This window comes from Rhinolophus sinicus, chromosome 15 (genome assembly GCF_057876585.1).
Source record: "Rhinolophus sinicus isolate RSI-liver-muscle chromosome 15, RSI-T2T, whole genome shotgun sequence".
In the NCBI taxonomy this organism is placed as follows: domain Eukaryota; kingdom Metazoa; phylum Chordata; class Mammalia; order Chiroptera; family Rhinolophidae; genus Rhinolophus; species Rhinolophus sinicus.
Window position 1 is genome coordinate 28596648 of NC_142515.1, and position 21084 is coordinate 28617731.

The window sequence follows — 21084 nt, forward strand, 5'->3', positions numbered from 1 at the left end:
AAATGGCATGGGCCAGGAATGGCATATCTGGGTTTGAGCTCTGGCTGTTTCCCTTTCTACAAAGAGAATGATCACTTGGTCAGAATGATCTCCAAGTCCTAGTTTAGCTCTCACATCACATCTTTATACTTTTCACCATGAGAGGCATAAGGCTTCTTCCTCTATGATAATAAAGTGATACTAGAAGAGGTAAGACTTGAAGCCACATAATTGAGTCAGAGAATCTGACCACAGGTTTTTATAGGGGGTAGGAGTGCACTGGAATATCTGATGGGGGAAAGGGTAGGACTGATTGGGAGAGAAGACAAGGCAATGAGAGGTTTGAAAAACACTTCATCAATGTTAATTTTTTAGGCTGATTCTGTAGTGAGAACTAGAAGGATGTTGTTCTTACCACTGTATCCCAGTGCCTAGCACAAAGTAAGCCCTCAATAGATACTTTGAAATGAATGAACGAATGGGACTGGGTGGAGTGGAGGAGAGGAAGTGCACCAATATGGACAAAGAAAAGTGCAGAGGACGGTTCTGTTCGGTCTCTGTACCAAGGCACTGAGCTAGGGAGAAAGTGCAAAGCCCTGTGAATTACCATTGCCACCCACTCACATATCGCGTGGACCTACTGCTCACAAAGTGCCCTCCTTCCTCTTAGCCTCACTGTGGTAGTAATTCCAAGGCAACATGGAAGCTCTTTAAAGCACCATGCTCTAGGTCCTGACTCAGAGTCTAGGAAACACTCCTTAAAGCATCCAGGAAACTGCCCCACTGAACATCCAGTCGCCTTGAGACCAGCTGAGAAGTTGCCAGCGTTCTCAATGGCAGACAGTCTTCCCTTCCTGACAGAGGTGATGGCCTTTCCTCCACTCTGGTGTTTTCATGGTTTACTCTGATTGTGACTGTGGAAACTACTGGAATGTCTTCTCTCTGAGGCAGACCAGAATGGCTCAGACAGCACGCTTGTTTCAGTGCCACTGGTCTCTGCTGCTAAGAAAGCATCGCCCATGGCCATCTGGGATGCTCCCAGCCTCCCGCAGTGCAGGTCCTCTGTTTGAATTGGTGACTCACTGAATTAGTGGTGCTTCAAGTGCGGTTATTTTAATTTCATACAAAATATTTAAAGGGTATAAGTACACTGCAGCATTTGTAATCCCGATGGAGGGCCAGCAGAGGTTAGGCAGTGGGTTTTATTCCTACGTAACGGTGCTGACTGCATACCAGGCTCTGTTCGAAGCACTTTGCATCGATGAACCCATTTACTCTCATGACAACCTTAGGATGGAGATGCTTCTTATTATCCCTGCCCCCATTTTTACAGATGATCGCTATCACCCTCATTTTACACATAGGAAATCTGAGGCGCAGTGGGGCTAAGTGACCTGCCTGAGGTCCCACAGCTGTGAGGGCGTAAAGCCAGGCTTTGAACCCAAGCGGTCTGGTGGCAGACATGACCCTCTCAGCCACCACATCACACTGCCTCTTTACACGCATGGCATGGTGAAGGCTGAAACGAAGACACCCTGCCTGCCTGAATGGGAACACACAGGCACCCTGAGGCTGGGGACTGTCATCTACATCGTTTGTCCTCCCACAGTGCTGAGCAACCAGCAGGTGCCCACCACAGGTATCGGTTGATGACAATTTTCGCCAAGTATCTTTATACAAAAATGCAAACAATTCTGCCTCCATTGATCCTTAACCATGGTGACACTTACGTGGCAGCCAAGGGAAACATTACTGAAAAGCTCATGAATAGTAACAAAAATGAATATATCATTAATGTTGAGAAATTTTGTCATCATTGGACATAAACTATTTTTTATTCATGTTTTCCCTGACTTCAAAAGTAAGACACAGTCATCAGAAAAATTCAAACCTTGTTGAAATATATCAACTACTCAAATGTGTAAGTTAATCATGTATATAATTAGTACAGTAATTCAAAGTAATCGAGAGAGGTCCGACGATTTGACTTGTTTAGTAAGGACTTAAATATAAGCAACTCTCCTTTTATTGATGGCTAGCTCGAGGGAGGGGTGTCTGTATAGGAACTTTTAAGTTGTCCGTAGAAGGTAATTCTACTGAGGAAGATACATTAAAAGGTGAGATAAGTTCATTGCTTCTTGAGAAATTAACTGAATTTGTATAAATGCTCAGGTAGGTCCCCTACAGCAGCTTTAATGTTAGGCCAGAGGGGGAACCTGTTGGATCTGAAAGTATATGTGTAGTCCCAACTATTTGCATTTGGAGACCTAACAGAGAGAGTTGGGTTCCTATCTTCAGGGTGTTCTCTCTCTTCTGTAGCCATATATGCTCCTCAAATCATGTCCCATGGAAGGATCCAGCCGGCTCAATAAGAGCTTTCTGGTTCTGTTACAGCTGACATGGTGGAGAGGGCACTAGATGGCTCGTTAAAGACCTTGGGAAACTTCTGGCTTTACTACTTACTAAAGTGGGGAGCAGCTTAAACTCAGGGAGCATCTTCACGTTCTCATTTGTCAACAGGGGTAGTGCGACTGCCTTGTCTCCTTAAGGTCATCTGGAGACTATAATGAGGTCAGGAATGTGAAAAAGCTTTGTAAACTCTTCCTGCAGCATACGCAGTTTAGAGGGCGAGGTGACTATTCCTCACTGGTTGAACATTTGTTTTTGAAGAATTGGTCTGAGGTAGAGAAAAGTGCACTTTGAAACCTAAAATCTTAAAAAGGAAGTTAATGGCTCAAACAAATGTCGGATTTATTTATATGTGGTAATTAATGGAAAATGAACGTGATGTACTGAACAGCCAGAGAAACATTTGAGTTTCAAATCCTCCCTACCGATCTCTCCTTGAAAAGAAAAAAGGAAAGAAGAAAAAAAGGAAGGATGGGAAGAAGGAAGGAAGGAGAGAAGAAATTAGAAAAGAGCATAATTCAATTAGAAAGGACATAACTTGAAGACAAAGGCATTCCGTGAGAAAATGTTTGTTTGTCTAATTGCTCCTGCTAGTCTGAGCTCCTCCAGGTTGGAAAGGGATCTTATCCATCTTTGTACGGCACACCCGAGCGACTTACTTAGGATAAACCATATGGTATTGCCATTTTTGTAGATCAGAAACAGTCTAATAATGGCAATGCCATATGAATCAACCCCTAAGTGTTAGATAAAGATGCAAGAGATCTAGGGTCATACTGACTCAGTCAATTTTAACCTGTTCACATAACACCTCCTTCCCACCTTCAGCACCCAGTCAAAGAGGTGGGACTTCCCTTGCACTGTGTGTTTGACACTTAAGATTTAGGCCTCTCTCTTTGAAGCCTGTGTCCTCTTGAGCTTAAACGTTTCCAGGTATAAAGCACACGTTGGACCAGTGTCCCTTTCTTATAGTCATCATACCTCTAAAGAAGTGGCCTCATTGTGATCCAAATTTAAATTCCCATTTCATTTGATAGACATAATAGGCCCTAATCAAACAAATGGATGCTCCTCACTAGGGTGTTTTACAGATGTTTTTCCTTTCCCCCTTTCCTTCCTCTGATTCCCTCCCTTCCTCAGCCTTCCCCTCCGCTCCCCTCTTGCCTGCCTGCCCACCTGCCTGCCTTCGGGTGAGGCAGCCCCTTAGGCTGGTGAGAAGATACAGTTGAGAGAACTAAGGGGCATGGCAGGGCTTGTATCATGGTTCCCAGAGAGGACAGCGGGGTCTTACATCCTTCCTTCAGCTCCGCATGCTGCAGAGCATTGGACAAGGCTGTGTTGACTGGGATTTGTGTGAATCAAGTGGATATCCAAGTTGGGGTCATGAACTTCCAGTTTTCCTTCCATATATTTGTTTCTTTTATTCACTTTTGTCTGAAAAATTAAGTGTGGCCGTGTTGGGCTCTGTGACAAAATGGCATGATGTTCATGCCACCACAGCCATTTATGTCTGCCTCCCATCGTGTCACCGACATGAAGAGCAGCACTGCAAATGCTGTTTGTTTGGTTTTTATCACAATGACTACATACAGAAACCTTGGAAGGCATAATGATGGTATAAGATACATTTGGCCATCAGTTCCCCTGGCTGCAAATCTGAACAGCAGTAGAGACAGGGCCTGGGAGAGGGAGCATGATGACCATGTGGACACATTAGAATGCAGCCTCTATGGGCTGGCAGTCTTATCTGCTTTGTCCCCTGCTGCATCCTGGGGCCTAGAACAGAGCTGGGGAGAAGGTATTGTGAGGGAACAGGTTAAAGTCGAAAGAATGATGCTTAGCTCTCTTGCATCTTTAACTAATGAGACACATACTAAGCACTAAGAAATAAATAGTCATTGATCGGATGAATAGCTGTTGCAGTTCAACTATCGAGTTGATATTATCATAGCTCTACAACTAGGCAGTTCACTAGTCATATATCCCCTCCAAGCCTCTGTTTCTTCATTTCTAAAACAGGGATTGTTGTACCGATCTGGCAGGATTATTGAGAAGATTAAATGAAAATTCATGTAAAGCAGAATGACCAACATAATAGTAGGAACTTAAAATATATTAGTGCCTTTTCTTCCCCCTGCCCTTCTAGTTTCTTTCACAATACATCCATGTGTATGTGAGTGAGTGAGTGAGTGAGTGAGTGAGCATGTGTGTGTGTGTGTGTGTGTGTGTGTGTGTGTGTGTCTATAGGGGGGCAGGGGAGCCTAGGAGAAACAAGTTATTTGGTTCATGTTCAGGATTTCTCCAATTCAGCTCAGCACCATGCTATTGCAGGCTGGGTACTTCTTTGTGGTGGGGGCTGTCCTGTGCACTGGAGGATGTTTAGCAGTATCGCTGCCCCACCTACTGAAGCCAGTTACCTCCCCCAGTCCTGGCAACCAAACAGGTCTCTAGCTATTTCCGAATGTTCCCTAAGAGGCAAAATTGTCTCCTGTTAAGAAGGACTGACTCTAATCACCCATTGAGTAATTCAGTATTTCATGTCTAAGCAAGTTGTGCAGGTGCTATGTACGCCTTGTCTGTGGTTATAATATATGTATAAACGTCAGGGCACATACAGAAAAATAAAAATGGCAAATATCAAATCACACTATAAACCCATAATTATGCATGAAGTGAGTTAATGATGTAGCTAATCAGAAAGTTATTTCAGTCACACAACTTCCCTGCATTAGATTGTTTTCCTAATTATGATTGGTTTAGACTAATCATATTAATAGTAATCAATTCCCTGGACACACACTGGCTGATGACAGGGAGCGATGGCAAGCGTGACTGGAGAGAAATCATTTGGGTTTCTTAGATTTTCATGGATACCCACAAACAGTGCGCTTTAACCATAGATTATCCAAGTGCATTGTCCATTTGCAAACTTAAAAAGTAATAGCAAGGGGTAGCTGGGTTAGCTCAATTGCTTAGAGTGTGGTGCTGATAACACCGAGGTTGCCAGTTTGATCCCCGCATGGGCCACTGTGAGCTGTGCCCTCCTTAAAAAAAAAAAAAAAAAAAAAAAAAAAATCATACTTACAGGTGAATTAAAGACTTTAGTCCCCGGAAAGTATGTCTTGAAATGGACTTGATGTTGTTGTTTTCTATGAATCTGCAATAGGTTATAATATTTTTGTCAGACTGCTGTAGGAATCTGAGAGCACTTGTCCTGAATCATTATGTTAAAAAAAGGTTTTTTTACTTACAAATACTCTAAATGTGGGAGACCAATAAAAGCATCATCACTGATCACATCAAAGGAGTTCGATGTGAATAACCTGCCCAGAAAAAGTACACAATGAAAATGGTTAAACTGACAGATTGTCGATTTTTACTGCTTTATTTCTCAGAGAAGTGAGTGGGAGTTGTGCATGGAAAAATGTCTGGATGTCTGCCTGATATAGGGTTATTTCTTCGGTAATTTTTGTAGCTTTTTTTTTTTTTAATCCGCAATTATCTCCCCATCAAATGCTCATCAAGGAAGGGGGGGCTTCATGCCCCACTCCTTGCAGTGATGGATGTCACATGCCCTGGGTAACGTTTGACAGTATGACAGCCAAATCAACATTTTTCACATTTTCATGAAAAAGACACAACAGAATCTTTCCCTTTGCTTTAGAAACTTCTGGAATGTTCTGACCAGCCCAAACAATGGTGCTTTGGGGTTGTAAGACTGGGGAACCTAGAAAAGTATCTTCGTGCCCAGTTGTGCTGTGATATCTCATAGTAGATAAGCCACTGGCACTGGCTCAGTGAACATCAACTACCCTCCTTCTTTGAAAATAAAACAGGCTGAAGATAGGAAACAATAAAGTTTAAGAAGAGTCTTAGATCCACTTTATTACTAAATCGTTGAAAATAACACTAACTTGGACAAATTTATTTGCAATTTCAAAATCCACAGTGATTTGGTTTCGTAATTACTGATGAAAAGAATATTAACCAGCAGTCCTCACACCCTGTTGAACTCCTTGGAGAACTTGCCAGTTTTCTGGATGGGAGGCTTAAAAGAGATGGTCATAGGTTAAATAACACAAAACAGTTTTTTTCAGAGTTAACATTAATGTATGGACCTTGTTAGATAAAGTGTTGATACAAGCTGAAAATAAGGTTTTATTTTGACAATTTTATAAGGGGTTCAAATGACATTCAGTCTACATTTTAAGGGTCTTGTGTAGGGGAAGCTCAGATGCCGCCTGTAACCATTGTCCAAAATATGACCATGGTCATGGACCAAATCAGATGCTTGACATAATTTGAAAATTCACATCTCATATGTACTGTTTAATTGCACTATGAAAAGTCTAATATTCTCTGTTAAAAGCTTTTTGACTTTTACTTTTAAAGTCTAGGAATTAAAAATAACTGCCACTAGATTAGTGACTTCATCTCTCTGAGCCTGTTAACTAAGGTTAAAACTAGGAGATCTCATTTTCTGAACATTTATGAATAACTTATTTGATTGTTGGGATTGCTTCAAAATAATCGAGGGAGGAGACAGCAGTGGGTTAGATATGAATTAAGGTGATAAGATGAGGTGATAATTTTTGAAGCTGAATGATGGGTGCGTGGGAGTGAATTTCATTACTATCTCTACTTTTTTACATGCTTGGAATTTTCCATAAAAATGGGGGGAAACACAAACCAACCAAACAAAACTAAATGATCTCTTGCGTTTCTTCCTAAGCTATCAGTTCTGGGGTGATGTAGTATTCTCTTCTATCCGTCCTCCCTCCAGTGTCATAGCTTTATACTCAACTAATTTACTGGGCTCTGAAAAGTCAACACTAAGGAATAGTCATGCATATTAAATGCCCATGGTTATTAAAACAAATTCAAATGCTTATGAATTTAATCACAACTTTGACAATTGCTTCTTCTTACTTCACAGTTCTATAAAACAAGAAAATTGCTCAGCCTTACTCCAAGCTAAGCTAACATCCAAAGATTTCTTAAGGTTCTAGATTTTTGTTTCATTCTGTATACACAGCATCAGAGATGGAGGGAAAGAAATAAGGCAGAAATAGATACAGAGAAATACTTCCATGTTCACTGGTTTGCAAACCGTCCCGTGGTTGAACCAACAACTTCATTATGAGGCACTTCAAGTCACCAGAGGAAGTAGCTTCTCTCACTAGTTCCCTTTATGTTGAATAAGATGCAAAACAGAGTGGGAAATCAACATTAGTGAACAGAACTTGCCCACACATGTCAGGGAAATAAAAGAGAGGCTTTCGAGTAGAATGCTTGTTGGCTTGTTCATTGCTTACTCCTAGCACCTGTAATAGTGCCTGTCCCATAGTGGACACTGAATAAATATTTGTCAATCAAAGAGGAATTCACTTTACATTAAGTTCTGGTCATTACTACATTACTAGATTGACTGTTTCTTAGAGCAGGGACTTATCCTTATTTGCTTTTGTGTGCCTAGCCCTGAGCAAAGTTTCTGGCTGAATAATGTTTGTTGAACTAGATTTCAAGGATGAAAACCTCTGGTTAAAACTACAACTACAAGCAAAAAATATGGATGAATCTCACAAATTTAAGTCAAGAGAAAGAAACCAGAACACAGTCAAGTACATCCTATATGAGTATACTCGCATAAGGAACAAAACCCAGCAACACTCATCTGTGTAACTGGAAGGAGGCACAAGGGGAGTCATCACAGTAATGACAATGCTTAGTTTCTGGGTGCTGGTTATAAGGATGTTCACTTGAGAAAAAAAAATCATGGTTGGGTAAACAGGCAGAGCACAGAGGATTTTTAGTGCAGTGAAACTACTCTGCCTGACACCATAACGATGGATGCACTTCATTATACATTTGTCCAAACCCATAGAATGTACACCACCAAGTGTGAACCCCAATGTAAACTATGGACTCTGGGTGACAATGTAAGTTCATCAGTTGTAACAAATGCACCACCCTGTTGCTACCCCATCTTCACATACAACAGACTTGGGTCAAACCCTGATGGCCATGTTTTATACCATACAACATTTGTCCCTTTCCTCAGATAATAATCTGGGGCAGGAAGGACTCAGCTTCTCACCCAGAGCAGCTAATTCTGAGGGCAGTCAGCATGGCATGGCCCAAGTAGCCTGGTTCAAAAAAGTGAGTTGGGCTGAAGATAAGTCACTTCTTGAAGATTTGGAATCAACAAACAGAGATGGAGCCAGTGGGCAGAGGAACTGAAGGAGAAAGGATAACTTAGGGTTGAATTAGATCAATGGCAGGCAAAAAAGTGTGTGAAAGGCACACTTAGGAAGGAGCAGAAAGTGGAGGAGACATGTGTGCAAAAGGGAAGTGTATGCAAAGGCCTTCTAGATCTGTGTTAGATCCTAAGCCAGTGCTTCTCAATCTTGATCACACTTGAGATGACCTGGGGAGCTTTAAAAATACTGATATCCAGTTCTCACCTTCAGGGATTCTGGTTACATTCTATACCTGGTGTGTGGCCTGGGCATAGGGATATTTGAAAGTTCCCCAATTGGCTCTTATATGTAACCAGGGCTGCATATGGTAAGGTTTCCAGTCAGTTACAAAAGCCCCTCTTCACCTGTGGTGACTGACGTATTCTCTGCTCCTTGTAGCAAGTCTGGCTGGAGCAATTGCTGTGGTACGTGGAGGTGCTATGGATTGCCCTGTCCCCATAGCTACGTACATGTAGCAAGAGTTTGCGGTAATAGGACTAGGATTTGACAACTCTCCTCACAATGGTAGCATCACAGAGGAGTTGGTGGGGATCAGTGTACCTTCTGAATGAACTTGTTACCCTGAGCCACAAATTAAAGATCTGGACGCCACAGACCTGCCAAGCAACCATCCCGTGGGTTTGTGCAGAGATGGTGTAGAATTTACCCTCTGACCCTGGTCCTATGGGAACATTTGAGGTCTCTTCCACTTCCTCTATTCTTATGAAAGGAAAAAGCCAAGCATTTTCTCCTAGAATTTTGGTAGAGGTGGCCTGACCTATTGGTACCCTACCTGCAAGGGCTTTGCATTTATGTCTCTTAGCCGTCAGACTCATGAATTCAGGAAGAAAAGGGACTACAGAAGAAGTGGGGAGAATTTTTTCCCTTTGCAACCAAGAGACTGTTTTCTTACCAAGAAGGGGATTCAGGAAGACTGACTGTATATATCAACTATCAATTCCAAGCAGGCAACAGCTCATTCTTTAAATGATGATTATTGTCTTCATTATAGCCTACATTTCATAGACTCCTGCTGGATTATCTGATTCGGTTTTTGGAACAACTCTGTGAGTGGTAGAGCAGGTGTTAGTATCGGTTTGACTGGAGGAAACTGAGGCCCAGAGGGCTGTTAAAAGCTTTACTCAAGGTGATGAAGCCCAAGACTCCTGGTCTACTGCCCTTTCACACACTGGGTGGCCTCTCAGTTTGGGACCTGGGTCGCACGGTGACGTAACACCACATTCTGGCAGACAACCATAATAATGCTGCCCAACTTACAAAGATTTAAGAAATCCAATGAAATAACAATCCCTTTTTAAGGAATTAATTAATCAATATAAGTTGTCTCAAGTCACATTAAGATCATGTCAACCTGTATTTTTTTCAAGCAAAGAATTTAAAAAATTCGAGTGCGGTTTGGTGCATTCTGCTTAGGTATAGTATATGTTCATTGTAGGAATTCTGGAAAACAATGAAAAGAAGAAAATAAACATCACCATAATCATACTACCCAAAGATATTGATCTGCATATACATAAGACATGCATTTTAAGAAAATTGGGATAATAACTTTTATATTGTTCTGTGTCCTCCTTTTCATGTACTCATTCCATCAAGAACAACCAATGACAATAAATTTTCAATAGTATAATTTTAACATGAATTTTGCGTTATTATATCATGATTTAATCTTTTCATTGTTGATTCCATCTTTTGTTATTATGAACAGTATGATAACCATCCTCTTATACAAATATTTTTCCATATCCTTAATTGTTTCTTTAGGATAGACTGGGGATAGATTTCTAAAAGTTACGTTATTGGGTTATTGATGGTTTTTCAAGTCTCCAGTTCTTTATTGCTAACTTGCACCAAATTACATATTCAACTCTGAGTGTAGAAATGCCTATTTTACCACATCCTCACCAATATCTAGTATTATCATTTTTGTTTCTTTTTCTATGGAATTATGTCCTTTGACCATTGTTGTTGCTTTCTAAGCATTTTTTATTTATTAAGGATATTATCTATTCTTTTCCTATATTATTTGATGCTAAGACTTTTCCCTACTGATTATGATTGTCTTTTCATTCATGATTTTTAACACATAGAAGTTTTACATTAAAAAAATATGAACATGAATTTTTATTTAGAATGAAAAAGGAAACCAAAACATTATAAGTATTGGAAGGATGTCAAATACCACAAAAATCATAATATCCAGCATAATAGTTAATAATTAACTGTCTACACAAGAAGTTTTACATTTTAAACAAAATATATCAACTTCCATTGTGTATTTTTTTCTTTCCTTTTATTGTTAAAATATTCTGTTGTACCTAGAGATCAATGAAAAATAACCTACACCTCCCCCTTTTTAATTTCCTTTTTTTTACATTTGACTATTTAATCCATTTGGGACTTACTTTTATGTATGATGTGAGGTGAGACACTGCCTTGATTCTTTCTTAAATATTTACTCAAATTTACCCAAAGCCTTTTTTCGAACAATTAATGCCTTCCCCATTTGTGAGTATTGCTTCCTTTAAATGTTTGCTATTTTAATCATTCTTCTCCAAGACTCAAATCTTGGATTTATTTATTACTCCCATTGCTTCCAAATTTATTTTTTTATCGGTTTATTATTTATTTTCTTTTGATTTACTTAGGATATTTATTGAGTTTTGTGCTCAATTCATATATTTTTATTCTTTCTGATTTAAAATGTAACTATTTAGAAATATGACTTTACCTCTGTGTAAAGCATCCTGTAAGTTTGGAGAGGTAATAATCTTTCACAATTGCATATTTGATTTCAACAGGTATTTAAAATAATATTCTTTAAATGCCCTATTGATGATAGGTTTTTTTAATAAAAGCTTTCATCATTTTATTATTGATATTGCATTGGGACAGATCACACTTCTTCATAAGCAAAAATTAACAAGGCCATGAGGTTGTTAGGGGGTTTCTGGCTGAACTGAAGAACTAGGACCAGAAGCATTTAATTGAAAAGTAGCAGAAAAGTAAGCAGCAGGGTTAGTGTAGAGCTCAAGAGTTCTGAGGGAGCCTGCGGTGGGCAACAGAGAAGTAAAGGAAGGAGCAGGAGATCAGCAAACGAGGATCTGGCTGCATTAGGAGGAGGTCAAGGCTAAGGCTGCCCAACATCCAGCTAGAAGGCCGTCCACAAGAGCAAGAGGACTGGGCAAGCACATGTATCGATGCAAAGGTTGCTGGGCCGCTGACGTGGTTTCCTGTCCTGCTTCTCACCTCTTCTAGGGACCAGGAAAGAGCATTCTGAAGAGGGAATCAGGAAGCCTGGCTCTTAATTTCCACGTGGCCATAAATCCTCTGTGTGGCCTTGAGCACGTCATTTCTCCTCTCCATATTGTCAAATCAGAGGTCTAGACTAGATCGCTTTCCTAGTCACTTCTAGCTTGAAAGCTGTATGAGTCTATGCTTGGAGCACTGTGGGTATCATTCATGGGAGAGTAGGCATGGGCTCCGCCTGGGGAGGCAGGCCTGCTGATGGCTGAATGGGAGGAGGATCCGGCTGAGAAAACCACTCCTTGTCTCAAACCAGATGGCTCATCTGGTCACGCCGGGGCCCCGTGGCTCTAACGACACCTACGTCTCTAGTCACCTGTGACATCTTGCCTGCCATCAGAATTGTCATTGGCCAATGGGTGGCCTGCATCCTGTCTTCCAGTCCAGAGCAGATTCTTCTGGCTATGGATGGGAGATGGTTTAGGGGGCTCTCCCCTACAATAAGTATTCTGGATGAAGAAGAGAAGAGTGAGCAGCAAATGCCCAGTTGTCACTTGGAGACTGCACTGGTTAGATATAGAATAGAGAGTCTGGTTTCTAAGCTTGCAGCTGCCACTTATTGTGCACATGATGCATTAAGTACATGAATCTATTTAATTATCTGTTAAAAAAAAAGAATTATAATAACAAAAAAACTTCCTGGAAAAGTCTAAGAATTACACGAGATAATGTATATATGAGCATGTCTCCAATGCTTCTGCCGAAGAATATCTAAGCAAAGATCATAGATATAAGATGTCCGGGCTGGAAGAGCCCGTAGATCTAGTGAAGGGCATTAGTTTTACTGCTAGGGAAACAGGTTGAGTGAGACGCTCACCTGCCCAAGAGAACTGCAATAAGCATCACACAGGGAATTAGGCAGCCATGGCAGTGTGTGTAAACAAGAGTGTGCACACTTCCAGGTGCATATGTGAGTCTGTATGTTTATATACGCATATATATGTACTCACAGATAAAAGAGCAAGATGCACAGCTTATAGCTGTTGGAAGATTTGGGGGTACAGCTGGAGAGCTCACCAACTTATTTATAGCTGCCATTGCTTAAATGATTCAGACTCTGGTTGTTACCAATATTCTCCTTTTTTCCAAAAGAATAGGGCCGGTTGAATGATAATTAATAATAGGCTGATGACTCACTTTAGTGAAATGCACACATTGTAAGTGCATGTGTCATTGGAGTAATTTGAATAATTTACATTTGACTATTTAAAAATATGCTTTCAAGATAGGAAAGCATTAAAATGGGAAGCATCACACATGAGTACATTATTTCACAATTTTTTTTATTCTAATCCTTGGAAAACATTTTCAGTGTAATTCAGCTGATTCTTATGTAGACCACCACCTCTTCAACCTGCAGAATAACCTTACTTTTGCTCCACATAAGTCTGAGTGGGGGAGCACCCCAGAGAGATATGTAGTTCAATTCCTCTTCACAGGTGAAGAAAGTGAGACCTACAGAAGGTAAGTGACTTACCCCATGTCACATCTTTTGTGAGCAGCAGGGCCAGGATGAGGGAGATTGTGGGCGTTAGATTCGCAAAGTTTCCCTTGGAATATTCTTGGCATGCACACCAGCAGACCTGAGCGTGGACTTACCCCTTTGGTTTTATAGTTTTATCACCTTTCATGCCAGGATAGTCAAAGTCTTCCTTTCTAGGAGTTGGCATAGCCCACCTCCCATCTCCCAGTATTGTTTACAAATTCATTCTGTATCTCCCTGGTCCTGAAACACTAAAAAGGGACTTACATTTTTTCTAAAGCCTATTCTTGCCAAACATCATCTTTAGCATCTTGCCATCTATTAACTCATTTCAATCCTCAAATGTCTCCACTTAAAAATATAAAGAACACTGGGCCAGCCCGGTGGCTCAGGCGGTTGGAGCTCCATGCTCCTAACTCTGAAGGCTGCCGGTTCGATTCCCACATGGTCCAGTGGGCTCTCAACCACAAGGTTGCTGGTTCAACTCCTCGAGTCCCACAAGGGATGGTGGGCTCCGCCCCCTGCAACTAAGATTGAACACGGCACCTTGAACTGAGCTGCCGCTGAGCTCCCGGATGGCTCAGTTGGTTGGAGCGCATCCTCTCAACCACAAGGTTGCCAGTTCAACTCCCACAAGGGATGGTGGGCTGTGCCCCCTTCAACTAGCAATGGCAACTGGACCTGGAGCTGAGCTGCACCCTCCACAACTAAGATTGAAAGGACAACAACTTGACTTGGAAAAAAGTCCTGGAAGGACACACTGTTCCCCAATAATGTCCTGTTCCCCTTCCCCAATAAAATATTTTTAAATATATATATATATATATATATAAAGAACACTGAGATGAGAGAGATAAAGGGATTAGAAGCTTATGACTGGCAGAGCTGGGATTCCGTGCTCAGGCTCTTCTCACTGGGACTGGTAACGGGATATGGGCAAGCCTGTGCTTCTTCTTTTTAGTCCCATCAGATCCCCAGTATCTGCTGCAAACGTAGAACAGCTTTGCCCAGTGGTCCTAGAGTGTATGCCCTGAAATGCAAGGATTTCATGGGGTTTGAGAGGTTTGAAATGAACAACAATAAATAAATAAATTGGGGAAAAGCGGGTAAGTGAAGTTCATCAGTGTTCTTAATTACACGAATCTTTCTATCTTTAAGTAAATTGAGAGTTTTCAAAAGGGAATTAAATATGCAGTTTCCCAATGGTATTGATGATGGGACTCTTTTATCATTGAGCCTTACACAAAATGAATATTCTATGGATCATACCCAGGGAAATGCTGGTTTAAAAATAACTAGTTGAATAACTGTGAGGCTCCAAACAAAAACAGTGAGATTGTAAATTTAAACTCAGGGGCCTTTTTCCTCTTGAATGGGCTGCCAGTGATAATCTACTTCCTCTGAAAGATAAAGCATCCCCTGGGAGGTCCCTGAGGAAGTGGTGTGTGCCACTCTGCTTGACCAGGTGCATAGCCTGGTGATAAGGCCTGAGTCCCAGATATCATACTCAATGAACCCACACTAACAGAATTGTCTGAGTTACTCCTCATATGGAGATAGAAGGTGTAAGGTGTTCTTGAAGATGGGTTTCTTTCTACCTACCTAAGCTCTGCTAGCAAGCCTTTCTAGAACAGGTGAGGCATAGATAATGAAGCTAATAAATAAAATGAATACCAAAGGCATAGATTCCCTAAGTATGGTCCATAGACTCAATATCCTATGGGATGCTAAAAAAAGTGAAACAAAATAAGTCCAGAGGCTTTTCCATGCCAAGGGGCACTGTGAATAGCCAAGCAGGAATAGAATGTGCAGTTTCCCAAATTTATGTGAGCACAGAACCCTTTTCTCGCAGGACAACCGTTTCACAGGACAGAAATTTAGAAAACATTGGCCTAAGGTGTAACTTTAAAGAAGTCCTTTGTCTTTTGCTGTTTTTTCCTTCTCTCTCTCTCTCTCTCTCTCTCTCTCTCTCTCTCTCTCTCTCTTACACATACAAATGAGAGTTGAATCCTAGGGAAACTAGATGTTCTTGCCAGCAACGCTGCCACTCTTTCAAAGGGCTTTTGAAACTCCTTCTCAGTAATTGTCTCCAGGAATCAGGACACAGTCCCCTGAATATACTCGTTAATGGCAAAGGCTGATCTTTTGAGAAGAAATTTGATTTGGGGAAAAAAAGTATGTAAAGTCAATTCAAGCCCAATGATTCATGTTCAAGAGGAAGTAGGCAGAAGTGGTTAAAAGTGAGGATGTGGGTTTAAAGCCCTGCTCTGCCACTTATTAGGGGTGCGACATTGAAGAGGTTACCTAACTCCTCTAGGACTCAGTGCTTCATCTGCAGAATAGAGAAAATCATACCCCCTTACAGGGTTATTGTGATGATGAAATAAGAAATGAGATATATAAAGTGCTTAGCATCAGGCAATATAGAAATGGCAAATGCCCCCTAACAAAACTGGTTTTATTGCGTGGCTTGTAAATTGGCAGTGAAGACAATTCTGAAAAGAATCTAGACATGGTTAGCCATAGGAGCACAGCTGGGAAGAATCTATGACCTACCACAAGAAGTTCTCTGCAAGTTGAGAGTTCTTTGTACATATAAATTCTAGTCTGTTTATTTTTTTTCTAGTCTTTTTTTTTTTTTAATATGTAAAAATCACATTTTACACAGGCAAAGTACCTGCCATCTTGCCATGTAAACAGGCCCCAAAATTCCTTTCCAATCCTTGCCCCATGAGAGGGATACTGAAACATTGTTTTATCATCAGCCATCATGGGGAAGTCCTGGTAAAGTCTCAATGGACCTGCTTGGGAAGTGGGTAATTATTTTTAATAATAACTTCATAATAACCAATTTCATATTATGAGGCTTTTTCACTTCACAATCTAATTTACTGGTTTGTTACAATTGATATAATAAATTTTGTCCATTTCCTTAACAAGACCATTTTCTATATTATATTAGAGTAACTCTGTAAAATAGAATAAAATACAATAGGATTTTAAGCTAGGAAGAGACCTTAATTAATTGAATGTGAAGCTCTCAAATGCCAACTTATCTTTTGTTTGGTCTTTATCCTGTTTCAGACTCTGCTTCCAGGTTTCTGCTTTCCCCTGAAAATTAGGAAATTATGGCCCCGTGTTCATGTGCCATATTCTCGTCAGCAATGATATGTTGGAGCTGAGGGTGTCATTTTCAGGTAAGACGTGTCTTCTCTGGTCTACCCTAGTCCCTACCACTACCTATTGTCGTATATCCAATTGTTTCTTTCATTTACTTTACCACCCCCACTCCCATTGGCATTTGAGTTTGAGAACCAAAATTTAATCTATCACTGGTATTTTACACATATAACAAGTGAGGCCCAGGGATATTTTGTGACCAACGCAAGGTCACACAGCCCAGTAGTGGCTGAACTGGATTTCACACCCATGTCTCCTGACTTCTAGTTCAGGCCTTTCACCATCCTACTGCAGAATTACTCATCTGAAAACTGGTCAGTGTTAATTATTTTAAACAAAATCTGATATGTTTTACAAAATATGGTGCCAGTTGTTTTTTCATGAAGAAGAAGTGAGAGAGTTCTGCTTCCTCTCTTCCTCCCTTTCCCCAGAAAGGTAACTAGTTCGTGTTTCGGTGAGACATACGTGAAGGAGAGATTTCTTAGCAGGTTCTGATGGAGACACATGTGCAGATCAACCAAATTTTAAAACTGGGATTGTAGGCAGACCCAGCCTCTACCATCAGATGCTCTTCTGATGTTATGGTTGTTCAAATTAAAGTGATTTTCAGATCCGATAATAAAAGCTAATGTTTATTGAGTTACAGGAACTGTTCCAAGCGCATTGTTCCCTTTAATCCTTACTGTAACCCTATGCGATAGGTACTATGGTTATTCCCCATGTTGTGGATACACATAATGAGGCTTGATGAAGCTTGCCCAAACTCACAGAACTAGTGAGCAGCAGAGTGGGGATTTGAACCCATGTTTATCTGACCACAAAAGCTGTGTTCTTTGCTACTTGCCACATTGCTGGCTCACTAGGGTTAGGCATTTTGATATCACAGCTGTCATTGCAAAGCACCTGCAGTCATTTTGTAGCCTACATCCTCAGCCAGAGGATCAACGACTGGCAAGCCTCACCGTCATCAACACTCAATTGAATACCATTCTGAACAAAATGAGAAAGCTTATCAAGACTACCTTACAATATTTTCAAATACAGGCAAAATATAATTTACCTCTTTTAGGAATCACCGCCAGCTTGGGGCTGTCATATCAAGGTGGGAAGGGAGAGATGTCACTTATCTTTGTGACCCTCACAAAGGCCAGTGCTGTGCCTGCAGCACAGTAAAACCCCAAAATGTGTTTGCTGAAATGGGAGGTTTTTTTGTTTCATTTTACTATTGCTTGTAGCTATACAATAAATAAATAGTCGTTTTAGCTAAGCAAATATAAAAGTCAAAAAGGAAATTATCTTTGTATTAATGAATTTTTTCTCATCTTAGCAATGCTTAACCAACATTTCCCTTTGGATGTCCTGGCAGACTGGAGAACAGAGAAAGGGGGAATTCTACCCTTCACAGGAGAGAGATTAGTCAGCCTCTGTAGTGAAGTGAAGAACCTAGGAGCCTAAATAAGATTTTTTACATGTCGAAGGCCTAGAGGAAGTCAGAGTGGGACAAACGAGATTCAAGCAGTGGGTCTAAGGAAAGGCTTTGGGTACTTGGCCTGTTAAGTTCTGGCACCCTGGAAATCTCTGGTGAGGAAGTTTGACATCATAATGTCATGAGCAAATGATCTCTTCACATTATTTTGGTTCAGCTCACTTTCCAGACCTCCACATTATTAGTTCCTATGAAATATAATCGGGAAACTCAACATAAGTGTGCCATGACCAAGACTATCTACTGATAGAAAAGCAGGAGACCTTAGTATAAAATCTATCAAAATATGGATCGAATTCAACAAATATATAGTGAGCAAGGTCTAGGCTTACAACATCCAGGCTCTTAGACTTTTGCTACTGATAATTCTTCATGAGACACATGGGCAGATGCAGCACAGATAGTTCTAATAAATGACAGGAAGTACTAGAGACATCAGGAAAATCCCTAGAGTTTGAGAAAACAGACTCAGCGACTTCAGTCTGTTTGGAGCTTGGGGTGTGTGTGTGTGTGTGTGTGTGTGTGTGTGTGTGTGTGTGTATGCATGTGTTATCAATATGGTGAGAGATGATCCTGGACAAATAGCCAAATTCTGTTAATACCAACTCATGTGTTGGGACTTTCTCTGTTTCTAGGGAACCATTAAAGGCTTCCAAGCACGAGGGTGACATGACGAGAGCTGTATTTCCGGAAGGTAACACTCAGGGACGTGGGTCGAATGGGAACTGGAAGCAGCGGGCCAGAGCAGAAGCTCCAAAACAGCAAATGCAGCCTCAGTCAGGGCCATGGCCCTGGGTAGAGAAGAGGCAGCAGATTCTCCTGCTGTTTTAAGAGGGGACTTGTCCAGTTGGAAGCAGACAGCGAGGGACAGGGACAGGGAACTCCTAAGTTTTTTAGCCTGAATAATTGAGAGGAAGAAATATTCTTTCAGGGAAAATGTGTTGTTTTGCACAGGGTTATTTACACAGTTACAACAAATTTTAATTAATTAAAAAGTTAAAAATCAGAGCCATGGGTCATTGGGTGAATTGTAGACAAAATAGCCTCGATGGCTGCAATGATTACTTCTTGGTCCATTGTGGGACATTAGTTGGGCAAAAACCAAAACATGCTCATCTACAACCAGCTAATAATTCCACTATAAGTCTGCGTAGCTGATAGGTCTGGCCTGAGTAGTCATTGAAGAGTGCTCATTTTCTCTTATACTTGTAATATAAGGAAGAATAGAAAAAGAGGCCGAACACTGTAAAGGTGAGATAGGCCATGAATATTTTACCCTGGACTAGTAACATTTTGAGCGACTAAATGATAAAACCATAGTAAAGCGAGGCTTATTTATCTTGTTCATACTATTAGATTTTCCATTTTTCAAATTTTTTGATTTCTTATGGAAATCAAAAAACTATGCACTTCTGTGTTGATTAATAAAAGAAATAATGATTTCCCACCCCCCCGGCGAGATCAGTTCTATTGCTTCAAACTAGACAAAATCTCACTGGAATAAATGGAATTTTTTTCTGATCACACTGAATTCTTATATAGAGATTTTTTTTTTTTTTTGAGCATGATACACAGACCAACCCTGTAATTTACTTCCTGCAACTAGAAGTCTCTGAAGAGTTGGAGACATTTCGTTTATTAAAAATTTTGTAAACGATTGGCAGCGTGGCCTCATTTTACACTCTTAAATTTGAATTTTACTTCTGTAATGAACCTATATCATTGGGGATTTCAGTCTGTAGATGAGAAGTGCTGTAATGTGTGAAAACTCATTTCTGTAAATTACATTCATTACAAACATCACTCCCTCTCACGAAAAGCAAACTAGAATGAATAATCATATTCATTGGTTATGTTTCACAACTGGCCCTATGGAAAACATCAGTGCAATGGCATTTTTTTTTTTTTTGAGAAAGCTTTTGTTGTCATTATTTAAAACCATAAATGAAATATTTTTTTTTAAATATATCTTTTGTACAACTAATCCGATGATTTTTTAACTGGATAATTTTTTTCTTTATATGGAGTGTGGGCTTTTGTTTTCTTGGTCTCCAATACACACTGCCAGCTATGTCCCATCAGCATCTTCTCCCCAAACACTGTGTGTACTTAAGGAGGGATCTTGTCTGCTTCCCTCAGTACCTCAGGCTGACATTTCAAAAAGTCCTTCTCATCATGTCTCTACAGAAGGTCTGAAAAAGCATTTGGGACCATAATGAAATCACCAAATCGTTAGGATGGATGATGGGAAGGGGGCATTTCTTCGCCCTTTTTAACAACAGGCAAGAAACCAACTACCTTTGTATATTAATCAAGCAGAATTGATTCAGGCAGAATATCACAGGTCAGTTTGGTAATCTGTGGTCACAAATGCCATTAGAATTCATTGCAAACCCCAAGCAAACCCCTCAGGCTGGTGTGATCAACGCCTGATCTGCTGGCAAAAGTCATGCAAAGGCAAATTCAGGCCCCTTAGTTATCATATTTCAATGGGGGTGTGTGTAGGGGGGTGGCAGCCCCCACGCAGTTTTTAGAGCACTGGATGGCCCTGTCCCACAAAAGAACTCTTTTTGTTGGTGAACCATCTATTCCCACCACTGTTATAATTACAGTTCATACTTGGAGCCTTAGCATTTACTTCCTCAGTGAAAATGAGCTTATTAGACCCTTTCCTGAGGATGGGAGGAAGCTAAGAACATTGGGCAGGAAGACTGGGGATCGCAATCTTTAGGAAACAGGGTTCTGAAGATTAGAGACAAACTTTGACTCTTGGTGATTTTGCATAAGATCAGCTCTGGCACAAATCTGCCATGTGGAGGTTAGCCAATGTGAGTTAAGTCGGGACATACAGGGCAAGAAGTACTCTCCCTTTTGTTATTTCTGAAAGCCGAACTGCTTTTAGAAATAAGGGCTGGAATGTTCCATAGGAACTTGGAGCATGGGACACAGGGGCATGGCACATACTTGGTGTGGGCTATTTA

The 21084-nt window shown here is 40.6% G+C and overlaps 1 protein-coding gene across 2 annotated transcripts in view; it reads right to left on the reverse strand.

The window, feature by feature from the left end:
- Nucleotides 1–21084, reverse strand: part of LGI1 (leucine rich glioma inactivated 1) — a 35649-nt gene that overhangs the window by 11606 nt on the left and 2959 nt on the right. The window contains exons 3-4 of one of the 2 annotated variants that reach the window (XM_019739735.3): nt 5640–5711; nt 5474–5545 (exon numbers count right to left, since the gene is read on the reverse strand). The exons of the other annotated variant lie outside the window; for it this stretch is intronic. Coding sequence (XP_019595294.1) covers nt 5474–5545; nt 5640–5711 — 144 coding nt within the window. The remainder of the gene's footprint in view (nt 1–5473; nt 5546–5639; nt 5712–21084) is intronic. 2 annotated transcript variants of the gene reach the window in all.